Raw genomic sequence first — 17,517 nt, 5'->3', positions numbered from 1 at the left:
AATCTTGACCAAGTCTTGAAGCCATGAAACACTTTCAAACATTGATTACATCGGAGGTTGTATGTGTGTACAATTAGAATAACGCTGTTAAAAATGTAGCGTGTTCGAGTACTTAATTGCGCCCTAATTCACGTAAACGTTAAACCTTCTCACCTTGGAACGGTGTGATGATCCAATTTTTTTTATATGCATTGGCCAGTTTAAAAGAAACCACATTTAGTTATTAACGAAATTGCGTCGGCGGTGTTGGATGAGGGCAAAAATGGCGCGCTGACGTCACGAGAATAAAATGACTTAATTGTTAGCTCATACCATCTGTGTTATCTCCAGTTAATTGATTCAATAAAATAACGTCAGACGTTTTGTGATAGCGGTTTATGCCGCTGCTCGTTACGTAGTTTTGTATGTAATTGCACTGCCGGAATACTTTTGATATTGTCTGATAATTTTGCAACACCTTAGTAGGTATAGATCCTAGTTTTACGAAACAACCAACGACAAATGCAAACGAATGATTTCGTATTTTGACGATATCTGAGGTTTCTAATAATTCGAGAGACCGTTTAAATTCATCCATACGTGAAAACGTTTCAACTGTATCTCAATAGGCTGAAAAAAAATGCATATGGTATATACATTGAAACATATATACGTATATGCTATGTGATGTGTAAGATATGTATGGAACTATTCCATTGTCTGCATTATCAATCTTCGTGTTACACGTCTGTTTAAATTTCCGAATATTCCTCACCACGAAGAAGGTAAACACGCGCGCGATGTTATCAGGTATGAGGAAACGATAGACAAATTTGAAAATAAAATTAGACTTAAAATCCTGTTCAAACTTGCACGTTAGAAGATTGTCTGGTATAAAAATTGAATATGGGGCGGGTTACACATTGCCAAACGCGTTGTTTTTCTTTCTTTTGATTTGTTTTTTTTCTTCTTTTACACAACTATTGATCTTCTCGGAAGATAAATTACTTATGCTTATTCTAAATAGCAGTGGGAGTCAATGACTAAACTCTTACATTACAGTAGTTATGGATCAACAGTGATCTTGATATGCAAAATTAACGAAATTTTCCTCCACTTCGTACTGGTATGGGTATACTTAAAATGCATAGTAATACTAGATCGCGGTGTTATCTGTTATACGAATGAGTAGAGTATTTAAAAGAACGATAGTCTCTGAGTTGGCTTTTTGTTGTTCTTACGTGTAAATAATTTGTGCTAAATCTAAGCATTCACACGTAAGCTAGTGGCACACGCTGCAGATATAAGAAACAAGTAAGATTCGAAAATACGATCTCACTATGTTATAATAAAATTCGTCAAAATATAAGTAAAATTTAACATTGACACCAAGTTTGATGCATCGAAAGTAAAGATGATAAAACGTGAATAAATAAAGATTTAATACTAAAGTGAAAAAAAATACTAATATTCTTGCTTGCTACTTGAATATGTTCCAAGGGCTACAGTACCGAATAAGCATAGACCTATTACTCTACGATTTGATTAATGCTGCTGAGAAATAGATTCTCTAAACGATTGCGACTCAATTGTCAATTATCACTAAATATAAAAACCTCTCAAAACTTTCACAGTTTCGTCCATTAGGTTTTTTTTTACATTTCATGCCGGTACGAATGTCTTCCGAAAATAATTCACCATGCACGAAAGTTTGGAAAAGCTGTTCTCATATCCAGATAAAAGACCAGTAAAGAACGTTGAATATGAGAAACGAGACTGGGAACACTATTCTGCTACGCTTGTCTATCCACTGAGCAATCTCTTGAGGTGTCATAGTGGTAAAAGTTGTTAGATTAGCGAGAGTGGCTCGTCGTGTTGGTGGCTTTGGTGGAGATACTGGTGCAGCTATGGTATCCAAAGTCACGATACTTCCACCAGAGTCTTGCTCTCTGTCGTCTTCAATTGTAACAGAAGGAATGTTCATGCTGCTTGGGAAACTCTGCGAAATAAATATAGTTCGTATGATTATAAATTTGAAATAAATAATTTACCTTATTTCCAGAACTACTGTTATTGGAGATTCACTTACGTGCACAGTCAGGTAATTTTGACTTGTGTAAACCGAATCATTTGCGTTTTCATGATCCAGGGAAGACCACGAACGCGATCGTTCCAAACCGGTAGTATTTTTCTGAAATTGCTTTCGAGCAAGTCTTGGTGTCAACGTTGACTTAAGAATATACTTGCTGTTCACCTTTTTGAGGGGCACATTTTTCCTGGTGGTAGAAAAAGGTGAAAAAAATATTTAATTGTTTCTCGCGTGTGACGAATACGGTTTAATAGTAATAATAATAATTACTTTCTTCTGTAGATTGTATTAACAAATGCAAATTCAACCATGGCGGCAAAAAGGAAAATTGTGCAGCCCAAAAACCAGATTTCACTTGCTTTTATATATGACACCTTAGGCAGTGAGTTTTCGACTTTGGATGCAAGTGTCATGAATGCCAAAATTGTATTCGTTCCTGAAATGCAAATTTATTCAATTATAGTAATGTACAAAGTCAGAATATTCGTGGAAAGGCATACGGACTAGACGGAAATACTACTTCGAAATTCTATTTAATTATCATCCAAATTGATACTATAAAAAACAGTCGAAAGTAAATGATAAATTAGACACACAAAAGTTATTATTGATTAATATTTATGACATAAGAATGCAAGTAATGAAAAGTAATATAATGTGGGAAGAAATACCTAATACAATTCTTGGAGGACTCGCGTCCATGTGTAGCCAAAACGACACCCATGAAATAACGACGATAAGAATCGAGGGTATGTAATAATCCATAATGAAGAATCCCATCTCGCGAGCAAGCTTGAAGGTAATACTTATGGTGCTGAAGTTTCCCGCTGTAACATTGCATAGTGAAAAATGATATTTGTAAATAATTCCATGTGCCGGCTGTAAATAGTAAAAGGAGAAAGGAATTTCCAATTAAAGTATTTAGAAAATACAAACCAAAATGACCATAGTGCTGTTGGGCAACTGTGTACGAAACGTCAGACTCATTCACCCAATAAGTAACAAGACTATACTCAGTTAAATGCAGCTCTTTGGCTAACAGTATTGGAGAGTCATCCCACACCAATTTCATTTCATGAACATTGTTCGACCCTGAAGAGAAAAATCATGATTTCAAAACAGATTCTAAACATATTTAAAACACATTCAGGATAAAAATTTTATCTAACGAGAAAAAAGAGATTGAAGTTGAATTCATATAATTCGCACGTACAGCTCTCAAAACTTAGCGGACACTCTTGAACATCAAATGGAAATTTTTCCAGTCGCAAGCCACAGTTGAGGGTTGCCGCTAGTCTGAAAAACATATATAATTACCGATAAAGATTGGAAATCGTTATCAATTGTTAAAACTCAGTCAGAATTTGTTCTGGAAATTTTTACAACGGTCTTGTTAGACGAGATCTGAAAGACTATTTTTAAACTATTTTGCTCGTGCTTTTGACACCAATTTATCAGCAAAGTATAAATATGTCACAGCGTTAGTAAATCACAATGAAATGCGTACAACGAATCTATCAAAGAAATAACTTTGATTTTCTTATCGCATCAGCAAATGAATTTATAAATTGTCTCAATTATCCGACATTAAAATTACTCAAGCATGATTGACTTACCTGGAGGTGAGGAGAACCGTACCATTGGGATCGATAGATATAAGTAGATCTTTCACACCGTTACCCATTATGACGGAGCTTCGTTCATTTGCAACATAAACCGAAGGAGTCCATATAAGGTCATGAGCTGATTTGCCTCCAATAATTTGTGGCAAATGAGGAGCAATTTCGGCAAACCTCAACCTTTTGTCAAGGTACCGGAACTGCAGCATCATCTGTATGTCAAATTGCTGAAATTATAAAATTATCTTTGAAGAAAGAAATTTATTATCGCAAAATGGGAAGAATCTATACATCTATTCGTCGGCCTGTTTATCATAAGTATACTGATCGGCCGTTATAAAATATTTTACGTTAATTTTAAACTACATTACCAGTGTTTTTGCCATGTTCGATTGTATCGTATATATATAAGCTCTCGAAGCGACTATGATTGGGTCAGTATCATTCTTTTCACCCGGTGGACGAACCATCTTATCGTAGCGGCAATCATTTGTTAGCTCAATTAAAAGTTCAGTCTGTGTAAAGCTGCTTGCACCATTTAACGCAGGACAACTCCCCTGCATTCTGTAGCAATAAAAATAACAATGAATATGTTTAGCATAGGACAATCCACACGTATTTTCAGAAATTCTAGGCGACATTATCATTCTCAAATTCCCTGTAAACCTCTGTCGGTAATCAAAGACAGTGAGGCATGTTTGAAACATTTTCATTTTATTTTCCCCAGAGGTCAACAGATTTATCCGCCAAACATATTCGTACATATGTTACTGGACAAATCGTTTGAGGAGGGGGAAAAAAAAAAGTAGAATTAGAAATAAATAGCGTAACGAAAAATATGAGATGCTACGCATGAACTAAAACTGAAATTAATATTCAGCAAGTATCTTCTCACAAATAATGGTTCTTTGTTGCATTGTATAGTTTCCAGATGACATAAATGTCGTTTACATAAACTACAGCACATGACTGAATAATACAAGCGAATATGATGCACGCATATACACAAATATACGTGTGGGTCCTGTATATCGATACGGTAAGAAAGAATTTTTACCAATTGAAAAAATTTGCAATCATATTATATTCCCAATTCTAATTTTTCTTTCGACACGTTATTTGAATCGGGATTAACATCGTCACGTATTTCAACGATAATTTAGTAAAATCAAATCACTATTTCACAGAAAGAATTAAATATGTCAAATAAGTGAAATGAAAAAAAGCAAAATAAGGCGAAGCAAAAGATGCATCGGAATTAAATTTTCAATTTGACAGTGGAGGCCATCATAGATCTCAAATATAACGCATTATTTTCTACTACAATAACAGCGTGCATCACGGGATCCCTGTGTACTGTAAACAAACCTGTTTAATTTAGCATGTGTATCGAAAGATAACAGTGGTGAAATGTGGCATAAAGGTACACCTTACAATTAGAGATCTAGCTAGTAAATTGAGGCAGAGAATCCGCAGCACGAAGTGTGTGTGCTCAATAGTGTAAATTTACAATTTGTTTATATTGATGGTGTAGTATAATTTATAGTGAACACACATTTTTCTCCGTGTGATAAAATAAAACAAACTTAATAGAACACATGTGACCATGTCGGGCAGAGAGAAAAAAAATGTAATAAATAATTGAGAAACAAAAAAAAAAAAAAAAACCGCCCAACATCAAATGATACATTTTTTTCAACCGTTATCTATTACACCCGGAAATTTATAGTATATACATGCTAAATATTCGCTCACATTGTGACGTAGCTCTGTTTTCACTTTGCGTCACATTTGTTTAACTTGAATGCGTCTACAATGGTAACCACCCTGTTTAAACTGGGGCTTAATAATGTAAAATTTTTTAAGAGCTGCATTTATCTAAGTAAACCTGGGAACCGTAAAACGTTGAAAATCAGCCTGTACAAAGAGAATAGACAAATAACAATTGTCTAGAAGTTGAAAGAATAGGGATCGTTATTTTCATTGAGTTTAATCAAATTTGAACAACTCTAAATTCGTATAAAACTCTTAAGGAAACTATCAACATTTTAGAAAATTAGGATCTATGTTCAAATAACGTTAATTCCAACGATAATATTGTCATTCAGTTTTATTTGCACAGGTGAATGTTACCTAATTATTCCTACAGTTGGTAGAAATTTTGTTAATTAGTAGACAAATATACAGTTTCTTTTCAATAACCAGACATTGTTAAAATACACGTCAATGTCTTTTTTTTATTAATAATTAGGACAACGAAATAATGATTGTGAGCACGTTCTCCGCATATGTGAAAGATGTTATTTTTTTTTTCCCAACAGATGTTTTGATAATTCCTTAGAAATTTTTACTACGTAACAGAGGACAAAAAATCTACTTGTCGATTCCTGATTTCAGAAAGTAAAAGCTCAGTAATTATTGATTTTTTTTTTTTTTTTTTTGCAGTCAACGCTTCATCATTCCTCTCCTACATTTTATCCTGTAATAATTTTCCTGTTAAAACTTGAATCAGATTGCTACTCAAGTGACAAAAACTAGCCGTGTACTTTTTTTTCTCCTTATTTTCTTCGTGCCTGAATAATTCGATAAAACGGGTATGAGAAAGTGGAAACTTTTCTTTTCAGAGTATTATTGCAAAGAATGCCTGTAAAAACTGTAACCACATTGTTATTGTGAAAACAGAGATGTTATTGAGATTTTTTCTCTTTTTCTTTTTTGACCATTAGTGCAGCAGTTTACATTAACTATTGTTCGATTAATCGGTTTGTCCACTCTGTTGTTACAATAGTCACCATGTATAAGAATCATGAATCTATTCTTTTCTTAGAGCATAGCGAAGGCTGGATGTTCCGCTCTAATAACATTGAAAGTTTCCGTCGTTTTACACTTCAATAAAACAAATGTTTTTACGCTAGCTAGGTGATAAGGTATTTATACAGATATATACGATGGCTCCTCCATGCCCAATAACGCTTAATGTACCTAATCGAGAATTGTGGTAGAAATTGGTAACGTGCAATGAATTGGTACGGCCATGAGGACATACAATAAACGTAACAGTCATTAATGTAACAAGGAAGTCAGTAGATCCGATTGTTCTTCAGTAACAATAAATACACTGCTAAATCATACAAAAGTATTGCACAAAATTTACAGTCTATACACGTGCAGATTTTCTTTTTTTTCCACAGTCCTTTCCTAATCAAATACTTCACGATCATTACCCACAGTACGAGTGAATATTGCGTGCGACTTATTCTCAAAAATTGGTCAGAACCTAGTCGTTTAAATACAGTGAAGTTCCATCAATGAAATACTCATTTAGACGAGCTAAAAAGGTTCTCAAACCGGTCATAACAAATCTTTGTACTCCATAATATGTGCATGTTATGCATACACATAATATTCGGTCTTTGATAAAATATTCTTTTGTAATAAACGTACGCTAATTCGGTTTTAGGTACTAACCACGTGCAACAGGAAGTTCACCATTGTTGATACATTTGGCGCAACAACACCAGACTCAAACTCAAAGGTAGTATAAATTCATTTCAATGTCACGAAGTACCGCGCTAAAAGAATTTGTCACCATGGTATACGAATTGAAAAATGTGAAAATAGCAACAAGTAAACATGTTTTATGTGTAATTAAAAAACTAATAAACCGAGTGCAAAAATGTGTGTTTTAACAAAGATCGTTCGGTATTTGACACGTAGGATGTCACGAGTATATGTTATGACAGATTAAGAATATTACCCATTCGGCGAGACTTTAACAATAAAATAAATATTATACAAAGCATTTATTTTTAATAACCGACAAGTCAACTGTGCCAATAGTATTACTTGTAGGAATAAAAGAATTGATGGGGGGGGGGGGAATAAAAGAATAAAAACAAACGACAACAGAGTGAGAGAGGGACTTACGCATCGACACTTTCCACCAAACAAATTTCTTTCAATGTAAGAAGTATCCCCCAGAGAAGGAAGATGATGCACCCGTCCGAACGAGCCATTTCGAGCTTCTTTAACGACAGTCAGATTATCTCTGACCAGTTTTTAACACAGAGGCGCTTGGTATTCAGTCTGGAAAGCTTGCAGGAGAGGTGTATGATCAACAAAACGAAGTGGCTCCCACTTGGCACAGTGCTCTGCTTAGAGTACACAATCATACTGAAAGACTAGGCTGGGGTAACAACAGCTTGGTATGCTCAAGGATTACCAGCTGCAGACGTTTTCACATATCATTTTCAACAATGTAAGTATGTATACGATTAAAAAAAAAAACACAACAAGAAACATGAAAAAAAAAAAATCAACTTTTTTTTTGCCCACCATTATCGAGGACATTTTCATTTAATGTTATGCAAATTTGGAAGATCCGGATTGTTAGTAATACAATGCTAGATAGAAAAAAGAAAAAACAAAAACCAATTATTCTTACAACAATTTGTTGTTGAAAATCGCGACAAAGTGTTCTTTGATCAAGCCTTAATTTTCGTGACCGACGTGCTTTTGTACAAAACGTTAATTGCGAGTTTCAATTTGAGAAACTTTAGTAAATAGGTAGACGAAACGAAGAAAACAAATTTAAGAAACGGAAGAAGTTAAGAGATTCGAAAACGTGATTACTATCAATTGCTCAATCATGTGAAATGAATCGCATTTACGTAATATCGTTCACATTGCAACACGTGCTGCAAAAACAATCCCATGAAAAGAAATTTAACGTGCTTTTTTCTTTAACGATTTGTCCAGCAGTTGCGCGAGTTACGAAGTTTTATAAAAATATCGGATTCATTAAATGATTAATCGAAATTGGTAATTAATACATAGAGTAATGAACTGACATAACATGTTTTTTTTTTTTAAGACAATAGGAATGTTTGACTAATATATAAGCAGCGACAAGGAGTCACTAATTTATGCTAAACAGCAAAGATATACTGATGAATTCGTGAAAATTGGACTGAAATGATAAGAAAACAATAATGCAACTCTTTTTTTCACGTTTACACAAATTAGAATAATTCACAAGCCATGATTAAGAACAGTGAAGAAGTTATCCAACCTCGGAATATTGAACAGTAAATTTTCCGTAAACATCAATGGTTCAAGAATAGTTTCAAGACAAGAACTGCAATTAGAAAACAAAAATTAATTTTCAATAAATGGCGATAGCAAGAATGCTTTTTGCAATGATTTTCGTACAGATGACAGAATTTTTATCTAAAATGGCCACTTTTTCAACAAGCCGACGTCAGATTCCTGATTCACATACATTGTAGTATAATTATTATAAATTATGTATATTATTCATTTTTTTTGCAAATGACGTTCTTTCCCCAGTACAAATAGTAGCAGTGATACTCGATTACAGTCAATGTTAATAGTTTCGATGCAAGTCTGTCTTTAAGGTAAAAGTATTTACAAGGGTCAAGTTGGACTTATCTTGTTATGGGGCTGCATACAAGTAACGGTGTAAGAAATAAAGTGAAGATCTTGCATGAGCTGAGTCAGCCTCTTGAAGTGTCTTTCGGTGTAGGGAATCATAGCTTCCAATGAAGCGGCTAATCCAGGTACCTTGAGTTCCCCACTACTAATCTCGTCCAATAGGACGTTTATCACCAGCTGAAATGTGCGGAGTATAATAATAAGCATGATAATAACAACAGGACTGTAAAAGATTTTATGGTCTGGTCTAATTTCTTGGAGTTGAGATCAGGATAATGATATTAAAAAGAAAAAATGTAAAGAACATTACGAAAATTTTGGTACATTGATCTATAGCCTGGTAATTTGGAAAGAATTTGTAACATCAATTTTACAAATTAAAGTTAAAGGTATTTCTATAATTCTAATCAATTGAAAATTATCTAGGAGAAAAGTTTTCGAAAATTTGGTAAAGTTAATGTAGAAAACATTTTTTAGATCTCCCGAAAAATTACTGAGAAACCTAGAAACCTAGAAACTGTGGTTTCGAAAAATTCGTCAGTATTAATTTTTCTGTAAATAATACCTGAGCTGATTGAGCATTCCGACTATTGGTATTCCATGTCACTGCACATCTGAGCAATGATTCTTTCTGTGTTTGCTTTAACTGATGTATCGTTTCTCTCAGACCATCTCCACCCTTTCTTATAACACCTGGAGGTATATTAAACATGGATGATTTTTTGTAATTAATTTTGGCTACCTTTAAACCTTACCACCAAATAATCATAGGGGGATAAAATAATTTTCATAATGAATGACCTATGTAGCAAAGTAAATGTCTATCATTAGCGTAGCAAATAGAGAATTAATGAAGTATATCAACTAAGAAGTTAAGCTGTTCCGTTGTAATATTTGCTATGAGTTTGATGTAGTTGTGTATACGGACATCTAGAATTCGCAATGAAAGATTGAACATTTGTGTTTGGCAAATATATCTTAATGGCATTGGTAAATATTTGACAGGGTATTAACTACTTACTATCGATAATCTTCAACACTTGAAGAGGTCTTTCCAGTTTAAGAGCCAACTTTAAAGCGGCTAATAGCTGATCAGCTTTTAATAAATTTGAAAGTTTCTGTTCTTCTAACGCCAAGCGTTCAGCCTCGGCAGCAGCTGCAGCTTTCTTCTCTTCGGTAATATCTCGCCATTTACCCAGTATCGAATCACTTCCACCACTGATAATGTGAGTTTCGTTTCGACATACTGTAATGAAAAATCAATCTTCAAAATAGAGAAGTTGATCCATCAAACAACAAGAATGCGGGAAAGAATTCATCTAGGTAAAATTTTTGATAGTTCTATTTTCGATTCAAGATCCCTTCGACGGAAGCAATAGTAAGAGGACATATAGTTAGAAACCTGCAAGTGCCCAAACTCGATTTTCATGGTGTTCAAGTGTAGCAACACATTCGGATGTTTTAACGCTCCACAGTTTGAGGAGCCCATCGGCTCCAGCCGTGACCAACTGCATTCCTCGAGATAAGAACTCTGCTCTCAAAACAGAAGATTCGTGCCCCTCTAGTGTCTGAAAAAATTGTTGGTAAAATGGGTTTATTTTAAAAACAGGCAAGTAAAACATAGATACTGATGATCGATCGTACCTTTAAACAAGACAGATCGGTCAGTGACCATAATTTGATATTACAATCTGCCGAAGTTGTTAACAGCACTTGGTCTATTGGTGAAAATCTTACACACCAAACCCCCCTGCGATGGCCGCGCAAAACACCCACGAGTTGTAAGCTCTCCGCAGTCCATAACTGTAAACAAAATTATGTGATGTGAAGATAGCTACATTCCTGTAGCTCTGAAAAATTATACCTTGGCAGTTTTATCTTGGGATCCAGTAGCGACGAGTTTATCGTTCGGCGATATTGCAACAGCGTTTATGTCTTTCTGATGCGCCAATTCTGTGCATCGAACGGTTAGCGTGTTTTCTGTTTCTGCAATAAATACGGTTGCACATTTGTTTCCACTCGTGTCAATTTATTTACTATGATAATGAATAGAATTTGGATAAATCATTTACCGTTGGATGAAATCTTCTCAGGCAAATCCCATATCTTTAGACACAAATCTTGACTTACTGATGTGAAGAATTTCACAGCTGTGTGAGATAAGGAAACTGATCCCACCGACGCTGTGTGTCTAACTGCGTGAGCAACGCAAGAAACTTGAAATGTTTCCGGATCCATAAGCCACAATCTAACACTATTGTCCTATAATAAACCAGAGCAGAAATTGAAGTTGGCTAATAATTTTCGGTTGGTTTTGATTTTTTCGTTGCTCAATTTTGTTGCCTCTTAGCTTGATCGCTGATTTTTGTGACATATTGATGATCTTAATCCTTCATCAATAATTATGAAATTATAAAATAAAAAAAATGTCAGTCGAGTGTGTACCTTTGCCGATGAAAGTAATAGGTTGAAGTTGGCTGGCGTAGTAGCAAGAGATAAAATAAAATCTGTGTGACCACATAAGAGTTGACAGTTCATTGTCGTCAATTCGTAAAGTTTTATATCAGGACTGTTTGTCGCTACCGCCAAATGAGTATCTTTGGTACCAAAATATACAACATCCAAGATTTCATCGCTGTATCCCACTAGCTGAAAATAGTTTGGTATACATGAAATTTCCATTGATAAATACAAAGTTCTCGACATATCTATTTGTTTTCTCTTTCAATCACTACATGCTAAATAGATTTGCAAAAATTTTAATCGGTAAAACTTTTACAGTGTGAAATAGTCCCACTGTTTTTTGAGTACAATATAAAATGTGCCAAAGCATTAAATGTGTGAAACATACCTGTTTCTTGCATTCAAAGGTGTCTAACTGATGAATAATAATGTTATGCTCTGTGGATACCACTGCAAAACTATTAGTGACGTGATTGTATAACAGCTGGGTAATAGACAGTCCTCCAACTTCTTTTGCTGAAGCAACCAGAGAATTTTCCTGCTCGTATACCTTATTTCCAGACCTCATTTCCCATACTTTGACAACTCCTAAGAATTTAGACAATATCATTGTTGCGTTGAAATAATGCACACTGAATAACAGAAATCTGAGAAACGTTTATCTTAGTTTATTATATTGATTACCATAAAATGTTATTTGCGTTCAATAGAATTTCAATGAGCCAACAGCTTTTGTCAATCTAAATGCTCATGCTATTGATCATCCGTATTCTTCGATAATGCATTACCAATTGTTATTGTTCCAATACAATTATTATTTTTACTATTGAAGTAACAGTGTAATACTATAAAGCATGTGATCAAAGCCATCTGGATTCTTAAAAGAGCAACGACAATTGTTGTTTAAAGTGAAAACCGAAATAAATGTACAATTGAATAAAATGTAACGAACAAGCACATGAAAATAATTTCACGACACAAGTGACCGGTAAATTATGTTGGCGATATGTGAGGATTCAAATCATTTCACATGCCAAGTAATTGGTATTTTTGAGAATAGGTTGAGTTAATTTAGCTTCACATAAACGTCAAGGTCCATATTAGTTTATAGTAATATTTATTTCATCATATAGTTGTTTTCAGGAGATCAATTACCAAATAAGAAGGTCTTATTTGTCATAAAGCCCATCAAACTACTTTCATTCGAATCTTATTGTATATTACAACGCCGTTACTTATTGAGATGCAAAACAGTTCTCTTTGAATAAACTAACAACTGTTGAAACTCGACTTGCCGTTGTTCCAAGTAGGAAAAGAAAGTAATTATAGAAGAGAATTGAAAAAGAATATAACGCTCATTGCATTAATTTGTGCATTGCTGGTAAGCATTGCTATCAATTGTAACGCATAATAATTTGTCATTAAAGGATAAAGTTTCCAGTTTCCTCTGAATGCCGCAGTGTAAACATAAATTCTAAATAGGCATTAAGGTGATCCTTAAAAAGGCTATTTTTGAATTTCAACTGTCTCACCCCCCAAATCGGCTCCAAATAATTGGGGAAATATTTTTGAATTATTTGGAGCCGATTTAGGGGGTGGGACAGCTGAAATTCAAAAATGACCTTTTTTAGGACAACCCTAATAGGCATGGATACGACACGAAGAAATTGTAGATACCTTTTTCTCCTGCAGCTGCGACATAAATCCCATCAGACTGATAAGAAGTTATGAGTTTTGTACTGTTTGTAGGTAATAAGAAGGAACCCTCAACGCCTTCGTAAACTGGCACAGTGCGTACTATACTTCCTTGGGAAATATCCCACAGAATAAGTACTTTGTCTCTTCCAGAACTGTAAGGAAAGGACATTGATCACAATTAATATCTCTGATCAGTGTTAAAAAAATTAAATAACAAACAGAAGTCAATTTGCCAGATAAAACTCTAATCTTTACTATGACATTAATAGGTTGTGGCAATACTATTAATAGAGTTTGTTGAAAACAAAAATTCAATGACTAAGTGCAAGGAACGATTTTATAAAACACTTTTTTGGAATATTTTACAAAACTATTTTAAACACCATAAATATGATGAATCGAATGCATGATTGTACGAATTTCAAACGGAGTATATTTGTTATATTTACCCGTATGATTATATGTTAGAAGCAAAAAATTCTTGCAGATAATTCTACTGTTATTAGACAGTAATAAATTGTTGTAACACATGCATCAAATACCTGACTAAATGAATCCCATCATCGTGAAACAAAAGTGAGGTGATCTTGCTGAAATGTCCGGAGAGAACAATTTTTTGTTGACCAGTTATCGAATTCCATCCATATATTTTTGTATCATCACCAGCAGCAAATATTAACTCTTTATCCGGTCGTGGATGAAAAGCCAAAACACTAAAAGAGAAGCGTGTACTTTAGGATAACAATGTTTTCTCTTTTTAATGAAACTAATTTAGAGACTTAGTTATGATTTCAAATTATTCTGGCAAGAATGTAAGACATAATGATATAAATAAGTACGTCATTTGCCTATTGTGCCTGTAATAATGACACTTATCTACACTGTTAATTAACAGCTTAAAAATCTGTTGTTAGAAGAAAATTCTGTCTTTTCAAGACATTATAAGCTTGAACTAGTGATCCAACCTGCTGACGGATATAATGAATACAATAAGACAGTAAAACGAATATTACAACCAAAGTAACTTGCCTCACAACTCCTTGAGCACCCTTCAAATTGTGCGTGCAAGCTTGGTGTACTAGGTCCCATAATCTAACGCTACTATCGCTGCCACCGCTTGCCATTGTTTGGCTATTGCGAGAAAAAGCAACTTTGGTGACAGGTCCATTATGTATTGCCTTCCACATTTTCTTGAGTTTGACCTCTGTAACGGAATATTAGAAATCAGATATTAATAAACTGACAGTAGAATATAATTCACAGAAGCCTGTATCAAAATTCTGTAACAATATCAATTGATACGTCTTTGATGAGAAATTGGCTATTAATTCTTTCTATGTCCATAAACTTGGAATTAATCTCAGATTCGTCAAAAAATTTACATAGTCGAACATTTATTCTCAAGGGTTTGAACTGATACATAATCATCTTTCAGTCCGGATATTCAGAGCCAGGAATCAACTGAATAGAAAGCTTAAAAAGATGTCAACAAGCTTTACCTTTCCAATTCCATAATTTGAAGAGTCCACTTTTATGATGTGTGATAACATCCTCATCACTGGGATCGAGTGCAAAACTGTTTACTGTATCTTCATCTTGATCAGTTGAAGTTTCTCCTAAGATACTTTCAACATGTCCAGTAGCTAGCGACAGAACGTGCACCGTCCCACCATTCTGGCAAAAAAAATACTGTCCATCCGAACTCCACTGTGGAAAATATGAGACATAGTTATGCTTTGCTATCCTTTTGCTGAGCACGAGTTTATGACGTCAGCTAGTGCTGGATGCAATTGCAATATACTTCTGTTCAATATGAATGAAAGAAATGTAATTGATAGAAATGATACTTGATGATCACTCAAAAGTACAAACCTCAATGTTTCCTCCAGTAAAAAATGGTCCATACTGTGTTTCAAGCTCATACCTGGAAAAACAGTATTTACATTCGTAATGTATCGAATGGATAGAGGATCAATTTTGTATTTCAGATCTTTTGTACGTGTAAATTTTCATAACCTCTTAGTTAATTGGAATAGACAAAGTGATGTTAACAATCACTGAGTGCAAAACTGGTAAGAATGACAGAAAGCAAACAAAATTACAATATAAAATAGGAAATTTTCAGTTGTTCAAACTATTGGCGGTAGACTTTTATAACCTCAAATACTACTGAATTTATAATTTCTTGCCTGCTCGAATGTATTTGATAAGAAAAACTTACGATTCTTTGAGGCTGCTTCCATTCATTTTTTTAAATAATGGAATTTAATATGTAACGTGTGAAGTAACTGCCACCAATCACTTTGAAATATAAATAATCTTTGCTTTGAACTCACGTGGAACTTTACACGCTACGCTAAAGTACGCACGCGGCTTAATTCATCATCAACAATTTTGCTTAAGCTGGATTTTCACGAGCGTCAAATTGACGCTGCAGCGCCATGGTATCAACGCAACGTCAAAATGCCGCAAGTCCAAACTACGTATCGTATCAGTGGTTCTCAGTTACGTTTTTGTCTATTTAAAAATCTAGGATAGTTACTTGGAAGTGTGAACAAACTGAGAAAATGAAGAAGTGAGAAGGAAATTGAATAGAACAGCAGTTTCTCGAGTTCAAAAAATAATCTACTTCATTTTCATTCTTACAGAATCGTGCAATCGTGCATGATTAAGATGCCTTTTCATACTTTATTACCGCATAGGAATACTGAAAATTTTGCGGTGTGTCTGGGGCCTTTCTTCTGAACAATGAACAATAGACAATAGTAGAAAATATATCAATAATTGATTCATTTCAATGCATTGCATGTATTACGGTTCCAGAATAATAAGAATGAATTAGATTATTTTCTTATATCTCCAAGCACTGCTTCATCTCGCTTCGAGAATATTTTAACAAATGGTGTTGCAGCAAGAATGATTGAGAAGAAAATGCACGGCAAAATTTTTATTGTTTACACAAAATTACTCAAAACACCTAAAGTAATGTTGGTACCAGAAGTTACGTGGGAAATATTTGAATACTTGGGATGGATCGGAAATACGAACTGAAGTAATTTTGACGTAACTTTTGTTAACAACATCGAAATCAATTTCGGCTACAATCCTCATAATTGTCAACAGACCCTTGATACGTTCTGCAAAACTCGAATCAGCATGTGCCACAAAAAATTGATGATCGGGGAAATATTTGACCGCAAAAAACATAGTCTGAGGCGAGATATTTCTCCGATGAGCAATTTTACACACCTCAATTTGGTTTTAGCAGGATTTATCAAGGCTTTATTGACAATTCCAGAAATCGTAGCAAGAATCGCTTCAAATGTTGGTTAGAAAAAAGTATCATTAGAAATACAAAAGATTTGATGAGCCTGGAACAGTTGAAAACTTTGATTAGCTGAAACAGTCAAAAAGTTTCGTTAGCTGAAACAGACAAAAGGGTTGCTTGGGTGAAACAGTCAAATGGTATGAGTATCTGAGACAGGTAAAAAGTTTGGTTAGCTGGAACAGACAAAATGTTTGATTAGCTGAAACAGACAAGAGGTTTAATTAGCTGAAACAGACAAAAGGTTTGATTAACTGAAACAGACAAAAGTTTTGATTAGCTGAAATAGTCAAAACGTATAATTAACTGAAACAGAGAAAATGTTTGATTAGCTGAAACAGACAAAAGGTTTGATTAGCTGAAACAGACAAAAGGTTGGATTAGCTGAAACAATCAAAACTTAAGATTAACTGAAGCAGTTAAAAAGTTTGGTTAGTTGAAACAGATAAAAGGTTTCATTAGCTGAAACAGACAAAAGGTTAGACTAGCTAAAAGAAGTTTTGATTAGCACAATGACAAAAGTGCGTGTATCGACAAAAACTATGTCGAGCCCAACGTTAACATTCGTGAAACCAGCCTTCTACTCTATCATTTCTACAATTGAAGAAAAAATTACAAAATTTTTTAATCAAAATCAATCTTTTACCTGGAATTATTGAAATAAATATTTTGTTTGAGTAAAGACTCAATGTTTCTCAGTATGCTTACGAAAAGAAAAAAAAAAATTGTTCGTCGCCCTGAAACAAAAAATAAGACAATCACTAAAAAAAATATATTTGTACACCTCATATATGTTTTATAAATACTTACAAAGTTCTTCACTATCACTATACACTCCGCGATTTTTACCCCGTGAAATGACTGTTGGCTTGCAAGCACTTGCAAGTGCC

General features: G+C 34.2%; 2 protein-coding genes across 3 annotated transcripts; both read right to left on the bottom strand.

Moving 5' to 3' along the window:
- Positions 1–962: 962 nt before the first annotated feature.
- On the bottom strand, positions 963–7,962 carry LOC124219741 (pH-sensitive chloride channel 2). 2 transcript variants are annotated; one of them, XM_046627787.2, is made up of 9 exons: positions 7,615–7,962; positions 4,059–4,251; positions 3,685–3,899; positions 3,282–3,364; positions 3,005–3,160; positions 2,740–2,895; positions 2,339–2,504; positions 2,069–2,255; positions 963–1,978 (listed from the first exon to the last, which is right to left on the bottom strand). In XM_046627787.2, the coding sequence occupies exons 1-9, from the start codon at positions 7,701–7,703 to the stop codon at positions 1,706–1,708; spliced, it is 1,518 nt and encodes a 505-aa protein (XP_046483743.1). In that variant the 5' UTR covers positions 7,704–7,962; the 3' UTR covers positions 963–1,705. The 2 variants fall into 2 exon arrangements, with proteins under 2 accessions (XP_046483743.1, XP_046483742.1); XM_046627786.2 differs by having other exon boundaries at positions 965–1,978; positions 3,685–3,914; positions 7,615–7,961.
- Positions 7,963–8,977: 1,015 nt separating this feature from the next.
- On the bottom strand, positions 8,978–16,897 carry LOC124219737 (transducin beta-like protein 3). Its single transcript, XM_046627776.2, has 15 exons — positions 15,524–16,897; positions 15,175–15,226; positions 14,802–15,009; positions 14,332–14,506; positions 13,845–14,015; positions 13,282–13,454; positions 11,993–12,192; positions 11,587–11,790; positions 11,214–11,403; positions 11,006–11,127; positions 10,786–10,944; positions 10,544–10,709; positions 10,163–10,387; positions 9,707–9,834; positions 8,978–9,318 (listed from the first exon to the last, which is right to left on the bottom strand). Exons 1-15 carry the CDS (start codon positions 15,547–15,549, stop codon positions 9,124–9,126), a joined length of 2,394 nt encoding a protein of 797 aa, XP_046483732.1. The 5' UTR covers positions 15,550–16,897; the 3' UTR covers positions 8,978–9,123.
- Positions 16,898–17,517: the final 620 nt, after the last annotated feature.

This window comes from Neodiprion pinetum, chromosome 5 (genome assembly GCF_021155775.2).
Source record: "Neodiprion pinetum isolate iyNeoPine1 chromosome 5, iyNeoPine1.2, whole genome shotgun sequence".
Taxonomy (NCBI): Eukaryota; Metazoa; Arthropoda; class Insecta; order Hymenoptera; family Diprionidae; genus Neodiprion; species Neodiprion pinetum.
The sequence above is the reverse complement of the archived record's forward strand: the minus strand, read 5'-3'. Positions and strand labels throughout refer to the sequence as shown.